Source organism: Gossypium arboreum, chromosome 5 (genome assembly GCF_025698485.1).
Source record: "Gossypium arboreum isolate Shixiya-1 chromosome 5, ASM2569848v2, whole genome shotgun sequence".
NCBI classification, from domain to species: domain Eukaryota; kingdom Viridiplantae; phylum Streptophyta; class Magnoliopsida; order Malvales; family Malvaceae; genus Gossypium; species Gossypium arboreum.
In genome coordinates this window covers 91,129,078-91,139,596 of record NC_069074.1, presented here as the reverse complement: position 1 = coordinate 91,139,596, position 10,519 = coordinate 91,129,078, and the positions used below count along the sequence as shown (strand labels likewise).

The window sequence follows — 10,519 nt, the reverse complement described above, 5'->3', positions numbered from 1 at the left end:
ATGACGAAAGCGGAGGTGACGGTGCTGCATGCAGCCGCGGAGATGGATATTGTAGCTGAGAAAGAGAATGAAACGAGATATCTTCTCAATGGCGGCAACGCGAGTAGCGTTAAGGTTGGCTCCGATGTTTATGTTAACGTAAATGGAAAGGACTCCGATAATGGAGTTGTAGTGGAATGGGTGGAAATTGCATTGTCGAAGAAGACCACGAGGTGAAATCCGAATCTGATTCGGTTACTATTATTATGAATCAGCAGGCGGTGGAGAAACCTGTTGAAGAAAAAGGAGGGTATGTTAAAGAAAAATTAGGGGATGGAGATGATTGTTTGGCTAATGGTATAGCTAAACAATCTGCTTCGGAAGCTGCTGTTGTTATTGATTCCAGTGTTGAACAGAGTGATGATAAAGTCGATGATTTGGTTAATGGTGTATCTACGGATGATGATGCTACACATAAAGTCTCTGTTAACTCCATTAGTTCGAATCCTATAGTCTCTGTTGGTGGAATGTCGTTTGTAGTTGATGTTCAAAGTAATCAATATAGTGGTAATCTGGCTGATTTGGAGATGGCTTCCAAACTGGTTGGTAAGTCTTTGGACGTGGTTTCGGGTTTGAAATCGGAAACGAATGTTAGTTCTGATTCTATATCGGTTGTAGAAAGTAATCCTGCAGAGAAAACTTGTGGTGTTACAAACGGAGGAATTCAGTTTGGTAGTTTCGACGACAAGGCTGAAAGGGAAACACCGTTCAACTACATGATCAGGGTCCCGAGAAACGACGATGAAAGGTTGAAAGTAATGATAAGACTTGCTCGAAATAAGGTTGATGAGAAGATTCGAATTCAACGTATGCTTCATATCGATATGCAAAGCACGTGGGTATGTAACTAAGTGTTTTTATTTTTCATTAAATTCTTTAATCACTTGTTTATGTTGTTATGGTTTGATTAAATGCTCTACCGATAGGTTACTTCTGAGGAATATCGCAATGATTTTAGTGATGCTGCATTTCAAGAACAAGTGGCTCGAGACTTGCATAGGTCCAAATGTCAGGAAATAGAGTGGATGCAATCCGTGATTGATATTGAAGATATTGAAGTCAAGGTAACCTGTTTTCAGTCTTTTATGGAAGAGGATGATGTGATTATTTGTTCTAATTATCTACTTTGTAAGCAGATACGAAACATGGAATGGACAATACAACACCAAACTCTACCGCTAAAGGATGAAAAGCTGTCATCTACCATGAGTAGACAGGAAGAAAATCAACAAGGTTTGGACCGGAAAGAGCGTCTGAAGGTATTATATATATACATCTGCTTTGTTACCTGTTGGAACCATGAATCTTTGAAAGTATATATTTGAATACGAGTATGAGAATCTAATTTGGGTATGATGATGGATATAATCCAACAACAACCTTTCAAAACACGTATTTGAATACGGTTTTGGTTGCTTACTAGATTCTTCTGTTTCTGTAGTCTTTAAAGAAGGAAGCTGATCAATTGAGAGCCAACCTCATAAACGCTGTGGCGATCACTGAGGTAACTAGGAGGAAATACTATAAGGAAAGCGAAAAGTTAAGCGAATCGCTGTACCTGCTCAAAGCTGCAGATGACAACCAAGAAGAAGCGTATGCACAGCTGCAAAGTTTGAAGAAACAATTATATGAGAAGGTACTTTTAAATTCTGTAAGCTTAGAGTGAATGAACATAATCGTGTTGGACACTTAATCATATCCGACACTCATAGACAAACCTGCATTTTCGTTCTGGTTCTGATTGAATCTATTGCTCTTTGAAACTGATAAACTAAGTACCGATAAAGATATACCGACGCTACTCTTGTTTGAATTTTGCAGTACCGTTGAAGTTGGCCAGCATGTGGCACAAGGAGCAGCCAAGGAAGAAACCATGCAGCCCGAGCCAAGCGCATCAGTTGAAGACAATACAGCTGTTCCATTTTGGTTCATTTTGTTACTTTAAGTTGATGTTATGTAATTTAGTTTGTTTTCAACTTACTTGCTGATGTAATTGATGTAATTAGGTAGTATTGAGCTGATAATTAGCTTGTCAAAGTGTACAAGCAATGTTTAACAAGTTTCAATGTTGCTTAGTGGTAGTAGGTGATTGTTTAGGGGAAATTTGTTCTTTTTGACCAGCTCATGTCTGGTATATGTATTGGATTTATGCCAATTTCAATTGTTAATGAAAATCATCAGCATTTCATTCAAAATACTCTCTCTTTTCTTTCTTTTCTTTTTCTGTTTTAAGCAAATTCAGTTGTTTGTTCTGCAAGCCTCGAGCCTTGGTGCTGAAGCTTCTGTTGAATCTTGCTTAAACTTAGCTCATAATCCCAACAAGAACCAACACTTTCGACAGTACAGGGATGAATTTATTAAAGCGAATGAGTTGGGTTGGAAAGGGGATAAAGTGGCACTCCAAAATTTTTGTATTAACCAGGTGAGGTCGTGCATTTGTTTTATTTCTTCGAAATAAAAAATTTTGTACAATATTTGATCTAAACAGTTGATGGTCCAGGTGGAGAAATTTATGGACTTATGGAATAACAACGATGCATTCCAAAAAGAATATGTTAGATGCAATGAAAGGAGCACACTTTGGAGACTGAGGACATTAGATGGCCGTTCACTTGGTCCTGGTGAAGTGCCTCCTGTAATTCCACAAGCAGTAAATGGAAGAGAGGTCATGGATCATACAATGTCCGGCTTAAATTTGGAAGGTCGAACACAAGAGGAAGTAGCGGTGGAAAAAGCTGTAAAGGTACTTGCGGCAAAGGTTGTGGAGCAAAAGAAGTTTATGAAATCTGCTCCTCCAGAAAGTGTTTCAGCAACTGCTTCTAATGGGGAAAAAATCGAAGAGGCGGAAGAAGAGAAGCCGGAGGGAACGAGGAGGAGGAATCGGACAGGAAGGCAGAGGAATTGAGAAAGGAAGAGGAAGCGGCTAAATTAAAGGAGCAACGCCGGTTGGAGGAGATAGCTAAAGCTAAGGAAGCACTAGAAAGGAAGAGGCGAATGGCGGAGAAGGCCGAAGCTCGAGAGGCTAAACGAGCTGCGAATGAAGCCGTCGCTAAACCATCACAAAACTCCCGGTACTGCCAACATAGGGAGAAAACCTCAACAGAGGAGACCAAGCACGAAACTGTCGAAGAAGGATCCATCAACACCAACACCCGCCCCTGACGTCGCCGGTGGCAGGCATCTCATCTGGGGTTGAAAAAAATTTTAACGTCGCCTGAGAGATTCGAACTCTCGCGGGAAAATCCCATGTACTTAGCAGGCACACGCCTTAACCACTCGGCTAAAGCGACACTTATTTATCAACTAAAATTAAGATTGAAATAACAAATAATTTTAGATGCTGTCCAAGCTAAATAGCTGAAGCTACGTGTGGGAAGAATAGATGATCAGTTAATATTCAGCGAATAATATAAAGATTTAGTTCTAATACAATAATATTATCTACCAGTAATTGAGAAAAGGGCAGTCGACGTCGACCTCCGGGTTGGAGGATGGGGCCGATGTCGGGATGAGAGGTGGATGTCCAAGGTTATTATTATGTTCTTAATGGTTTATTATGATTTTGGAATTTTAGAGTTTGGTTGGATTTTATCGTTATTTTATTGGTTTTATTTGGGTCTGAATAGCTCGAAGTATTGATATTGTTTTGGACTATAAGTATGGTCAATTTGATGTTAGATACTCTGTTAAGGATGCATGTTGAAATGGAAAATGTTTGAGCATGAATTTTGCCCTGTTTTTCTGTATTTTTGTCCATTTGTACGTAGGTATCAATATTTAGAGTATAAGTATCGATACCTTAGTGTTGGAATGATCGTGCAGGAAAATAGTAGCTCGATTTGGTATCAATACCACAAGTATTAATACTTGGGATAAATATATTGATACTTGTGCCTGAGTATCGATAGAATGTTTGGATTCAAGATTTGACAACATGTTAATTTGGTATTGTTTTTCTTGTTAGTATCGATACTCATTTTACAAAATATCGATACCTTATCTTGCGTATCGATACCGACATTGATTTCTTTGAAAATTTGCTCAATGGTCCCTAAGCACATATTAAACTGTTTCTAAGGTCGTATGATGTTTATTTAGCCACGAACACCTCTGTAAATGTTATAAATGTTTGAAAAATTGTAATTTATGGGAACTTTGAGGCATATCCTCAATAGGTAAAGGTGGAGAGTTGAATAATCCATGAGACCTTTAAAATGGTATATCATATGCTCAAAATGGTTGAGTGATGAATGAGAAATTGATGCTTAAAGTAAGCTACATGGAAATATTTGTTGAGGAAAAGAAAAGCTTAGAACCTTGTGTGAAAAAAAAAGCTACATTTGTTAAATACAATCAAGTGTGAGATGCGCTTATATATGGGAACCCTATTGAAGGGTGATTGAATGATTAAGCTTGGAACCTTGTCTCGCGTGTAGAGGGTGCAGTTCCAAACTAGTCAGGGTTGGGGCACACCCACAAGACGTGGGCGATGCAAAATGTTAAGTCTGGTTGGGCCCAGAATTGTCCTACGGATATTTTAGCCAAATACGAAATTTATTTTTCCTCCGCAAATAGATACAAAATCTGATATTAAAGGACATATATATCCTGATTTATTTGATTCTAATCAATATTTTTCCAACGTTCTGTAGATAGAAAAAGGCAACATTCGATCATTGATCGCTACAGAGGTGCTACTATTTTGATCAATGTGTTGTTATATCTTGGGAGACATTCGACCAACGTTTTTCCAAGTACCGTAGGAGCAACTGAATCTGTCTTAAAGAAATTGTGTCAAGCATGCCTCTACGTTTAGTAAATCTCTATTCTTCCTTTTGATTTTAACTTTTTGTTACGGTGTTTATTATTTTACATATTTGGCAATTTAAATATAAATCATTCTATTTATATTTTATTTTATATATAAATATGTGTTTATTTATATTTAAATATTTTGTTCACGAACGTATTTTGTCCAACAAGAAATTATCATGAAATTGATCTTTCTTGAAACTATGTGTGCATGTGATAAAATTTCGACAATAATGTAGCGTCCTGTAACTCGGGTTTGGTGACCGGATCGAGTGAGAGGTGTTACATTAACCGTCCAATGGCTTGAATAAAATCTTAAATTTATTCATAAAATTATAATAATTTAAGAAATTAATTTTTATTTCATATTAATTTATCATATAAATTCAGTTCAACAATTTCTAAATTTAATTATGATAACTTATTTGTTTATATGATTTATTTTTTGAGGAATTGATTACCTTTGAGATCTGAAACTAAAAATTCCACAAAATAGTTGTGATATATATATATATATATATATATATATATATATATATATAATCACAATCTGTTTCTTATGCATTACTCACAATCTGTGATTCATTTTTTCCATCACGAAGAAATTGAAAAAGTTAAACCAAGGTTTTTAAAGTAAAGAGATAAAAGAAAAGAAAAAAAACCATTTTGGTTTTTAATTATAGTTACTTTGGGAAGATTATATTCACTAATATAATAAAAAAAGGTTAATTTTGTCTTCCATCCAAAATATACTTTATTTTGTAACCTAATAAATGAGCTGTAACAAGATTATACTTTATTACGATATTTTGACACTGTTTAAGAATGTGAAAATGGGATGATTAAAATGTTAAAGAATTCAAACACTGTAATCTCATTCAAGAATGTAACAATACAAACTATAATGTAAGATTCAACTAACCAAACGCCCCCGAGTGTAATTAGAGCAACTAACTACAGAATAAAAGTTGGATTAATTACGCAGGTTACAAACAATTACATTCAAATCCAATTTTTCTATGACTTTTCACACGCCCATACATGATTTAAGTTTAAAATATTATTTTTTATGTGATAATAATAGTGTTTTAATTGTATAGCATAGATATTTTTTAAAAAGGCATATATTTTATTTTGAACATATAGTTGTATATTATTTTTCTGTTTAAGTGATTTGAATTTTTTATTGAAGAGAGATAGATTAACATACTTTTTAACCTACTAAATTAAATAGTATTTATTATAAATTATTTATATTTATTTTAATTAAATTGAATAGCACTTATAATTAATTGATGATGACAATGAGTATATGTTTGATGTTAGATAGGGAATAATCTAACAATTATGGAATCACTACAACAAAATAGGTTTTTAGCGGCGTTTGGACTATAGATCGTGGCGCTTTTTGAAAAAATGTCGCTATAGATTGAGCATTAGCGGCGTTTTTCGCTTGAGCATTAGCGGCGCTTTTCAAAAAGTGCAGCTATAGGTCGACTATTAGCGGCGGTTTTTAAAAAACGAGCAAATAAAAGTAAGCACAACGCCATCGTTTTATATTAGAGTAATTGGATAAAATTGCATGTAGTGTTTATTTTTCTTGCTAATAGTAATAGGTGTTATGGAATACTTTCTCAAACTAACATTCCACATATGATGATTCGATTTTAAATTTTGTTACTTATTTAAATAATTTTTTTCTCAAGTGTTATTGATAATTTTTATAAAAAGTAATATTATTTTTTTAATTTAAAAGTTATGTAGTTGTGTAATTACAATTTATTCTATCAAACACGACATAGAGAATTATGATGTAATTACACTCTATCAACTAAGCACGTATAGAAAATTATAATTCCTTAAAATTGCAAAGGGGTGTAATTACTTCCTTAGTGATTACGCTTTTATCCAATTACTATTTTATGGTGTCCAAAGCGTCCCTAATGTAACACATTGTTACACTTGTCTAATACTTTCTATTAATATGATGCATAAGTTGGAAAATTTGTGCTCCAAGCAAATTCCTAAAAAAGAGAGGTGGGTCACAATATACGGTTTTAAGTACCAAGTTTTTCCTAGACGGAATCACTCTCAAACATGTATTCATTCTTGTTTAACTTCAAGGAAATGTAGGAAATATAAAAGCTAAAGTTTAGACGTGTTGGACATTGTCCTTAGGAAATTTTGTTCATAGTGTATCCTCAATATTTAAAAAGCTATTTTGTTACAAGAACAATAGGGAGGAACAAAAAAACCTAAAGAAAATACTTAGGAACGAGAGAGAAAGAAAATATCTCAAGTGCTTGGAGGATATGGTTTTAAATCAAAATAAAGAGTTCCAATTTTGTGTGCAAATGGATTAAAAGCAAGAGATTTTTTTCTTTTTAGAAGCAAAAGATTAAATGAGTTGGATATAAAGTATGTTCTTCTATGTTCTTCTACTCGTCAATGAATACTAATCTACCGTATCAATCGTCGAATTGTCGCTTAGGCTTGCTAACTGAACTTTAAAAAAAGAAAATCTTAACTGTCTAATGACAATTTTGTAATTTTTTAAAATTAAATAACTAAAATATAAATTTATTAATAATGCAATGACCTTTAATGTAGTTTATCCAAAAATAAAATAAGTACTCAAAGCAATTTTTTTTTAAAAATAGTAAAATAATTACGTCGTTTGAGAGATTCGAACTCTCGCGGGAAAATCCCATGTACTTAGCAAGCACACGCCTTAACCACTCGGCCAAAGCGACCTTCACATCTCCTTAATGAATGTTAAGATAAGAAATATATCGAGATGCCTCGTCGAAAATGCAAAGGTTGTGGAGCAAAAGAAGTTTATGCAATCTGCTCCTACAGAAAGTGTTTCAGCAACTGCTTCTAATGGGGATAAAATCGAAGAGGCCGAAGAAGAGAAGCCGAAGGGAACAGAGGAGGAGGACGAATCGGACAGGAAGGCAGAGGAATTGAGTAAGGAAGAGGAAGCGGCTAAATTAAAGGAGCAACGCCGGCTGGAGGAGATAGCTAAAGCTAAGGAAGCACTAGAAAGGAAGAGGCGAAAGGCGGAGAAGGCCGAAACTCGAGAGGCTAAACAAGCTGCGAATGAAGCCGTAGCTAAACCACCATAAAACTCCCGGCACTGCCAACATAGGGAGAAAACCTCAACAGAGGAGACCAAGCACGCAACTGTCGAAGAAGGATCCATCAACACCAACACCAGCCCCTGTCGTCGCCGGTGGGGGGCACCTCATCTGGGGTTGACAAAAATTTGGCGTCGCCTGAGAGATTCGAACTCTCGCGGGAAAATCCCATGTACTTAGCAGGCACACGCCTTAACCACTCGGCCAAAGCGAAAGTGAAATTAGGGTTAGAATAATAAATAATTTTAGATGCTGTCCAAGCTAAATAGTTGAAGCTATACCAATAATTGGGAAAAAGGCAGTCCACCTCGGGGTTGGAGGATGGGGCCGAGGTCGGGATGAGAGCAGGACCGTATTCAGGGGGCTGGCAGAATCTCGGGTTTAATGCTGTTTTAGCATTTAAAAATAAATTTCAGATTATTTAATATTATTTTAGCATTTATCTTATAGTTGAATATGTTGGTCCATCAATAAGACAGTTCACTGGCTTTCGTATGTAATCTCATTACATTTCAATTACACTGAATAATCTATTTTATCATCTTTATTTTTAGATGTTTTGAATGATAATAATGTTCCAGGTTTTGATCCTTTTACTTCAGCTTCAACGCCGTAGAAACTGAAAACGAAAGAAAAAAAAAACCCTTGAAATTGACACCTAAAGAAGCCGATCAGGCCTTAACTTTATCATCTAACTGTAGAAATCCATCAGTTTGGCATTTGAGAGGGTGACATTTAGCCCTTGGTTTCGGGAGGTCTTGTCATGGCTGAAAACCTAATCATTACGATCACATCATTGTTGAGTTTTGCATTGGCGGTGCATGCATTGAATCAATATATTACTGAGTTGTGCATCGGTGGTGCATGCATTGAATCAAATGAAATTAGCAAGTTTGATATTACTATATAAATAAAATTATTTCTAAATTATATTATTGTAAATAAATTTGAATGCCTATGATACACATATTATATTATTTGTTTATTTGTTTAAAGTTATATTTTGGTCACCAATATTTTAATTATTATAATCTAATCACTAATATTATCGATTTATAACACTTTGAACATTGTGCATTATCTTCCATTAAAAGTGTAAAAAAAATCACATGTGACTCGCTAAATGTTGGGCCAAGTTATTGAGAAATTATTTTGTGGACCATTCTGACTACGTCATTCATAGTCCATTTCCAATTATTTAAGAACATATCAATAATTTTTTCTATATTATTAATATATAATTTTAGTAATTTTTTTATTCTGAATCTTGAAAAACCCTAAACCTCGAACTTGAACACTAAACATCCAATCCTAAACCATAACTATCAAATCCTAACCTCTAAGCCTTAAACCTCGAATCTCAAACTTGAACCCTTAAACCCTTCGAACTTCAAACCTTAAACCTCAAACTTGAATTTTAAACCTCAAATCTTTAATTTAGGGTTCGAGGTTCAAGATTCAGGTTAAAGTTTTGAGTTTGATTTCGAGGCTTAAAGTTTGAGATTGTGATTTGGGGTTCAAGAGTTCAGGATAAAAAATACCAAAATTATGTACCAATTAAATGAAAAAAAATTATTGAAATATCATTAAATAATTAGAAAAGAACATGGATGATGTGGTAAAAAAGATCCCTAAAATAATTTCTCCCTCTTATTAATTTTTATTTTTTTCTCTTTCTTAAAAGGTGCGGCCTTCAAATTCTTGCCCCATTAAAATTTTCCATTGATTTCATTTCAAAGTTGAGTTTGAATAGCTTCCCTCTATCATCGGTCGCTTTCTTTGTAACACCCTTAACCCGTATCCATCACCAGAATAGGGTTACAAGGCATTACCGATCAATTTACAGCACACAACACACATTTCTCATTCATGAATCCATTATCATATAAACATCGATCAACCATAATCACATTGTCCCTTATAAGGCTTTACGAGACCTTAAAATATGCTTGGAAGAGGTTCGGGACTAAATTGATAACATTGGAAAACTTTGAGAAACTTATAAAATTTTCATGCATACAAGGTTCACACGCCCGTGTGAACAAGTCATGTCCTCACACGGCCTCCAGACATGCCCGTGTCACATGTCGTGTGGAAACAAGGCATACATACTGACTTGCATCATAAGGCCGGAGACACGCCCGTGTGCCATGGTCGTATGAAATCAGGAGGGTATACTGACTTGAGTTACACGGCCGGCCATACACCCATGTGCCAGCCCCTGTGCCACACATGATGTAACGTCCCAATTTTCGGGAATCATGTGAATTTTGGCATAGGTTTAATTATGTTAGTGGGCCTCTAGAAAGCCCAAGCTTAAGATAGAACCCGTCAATTTTAGTTAATTTTTGTTTCATAACAAAAAGGGGGTGAAATCATGAAATAGAACCTATGTGAAAATGTTTGAAAATGCTATAGGCTAAATTGAAGTGGCCAAATAAATAGGAGTGCAAAATAGGATGATTTGCATGACAAACCTCCCATTTTACATGAAGTGGCCAGCCATCATGTTGTTGTAGACAAAATGT

At 35.1% G+C, this 10,519-nt stretch overlaps 1 protein-coding gene and 3 non-coding genes across 4 annotated transcripts; 1 reads left to right on the top strand and 3 right to left on the bottom strand.

The window, feature by feature from the left end:
• Positions 1-7,979, top strand: LOC108465413 (proton pump-interactor 1-like). Its single transcript, XM_053027665.1, has 9 exons — positions 1-168; positions 258-878; positions 966-1,103; positions 1,176-1,298; positions 1,481-1,675; positions 2,273-2,461; positions 2,540-2,814; positions 2,880-3,110; positions 7,601-7,979. Exons 1-9 carry the CDS (start codon positions 1-3, stop codon positions 7,977-7,979), a joined length of 2,319 nt encoding a protein of 772 aa, XP_052883625.1.
• TRNAS-GCU (transfer RNA serine (anticodon GCU)) lies at positions 3,248-3,329 on the bottom strand. Its single transcript has one exon. It is a non-coding gene; the product is annotated as a tRNA-Ser (tRNA).
• On the bottom strand, positions 7,523-7,604 carry TRNAS-GCU (transfer RNA serine (anticodon GCU)). The gene has a single exon. It is a non-coding gene; the product is annotated as a tRNA-Ser (tRNA).
• Positions 7,980-8,123: 144 nt separating the features above from the next.
• On the bottom strand, positions 8,124-8,205 carry TRNAS-GCU (transfer RNA serine (anticodon GCU)). The gene has a single exon. It is a non-coding gene; the product is annotated as a tRNA-Ser (tRNA).
• Between the last annotated feature and the right edge of the window lie 2,314 nt (positions 8,206-10,519).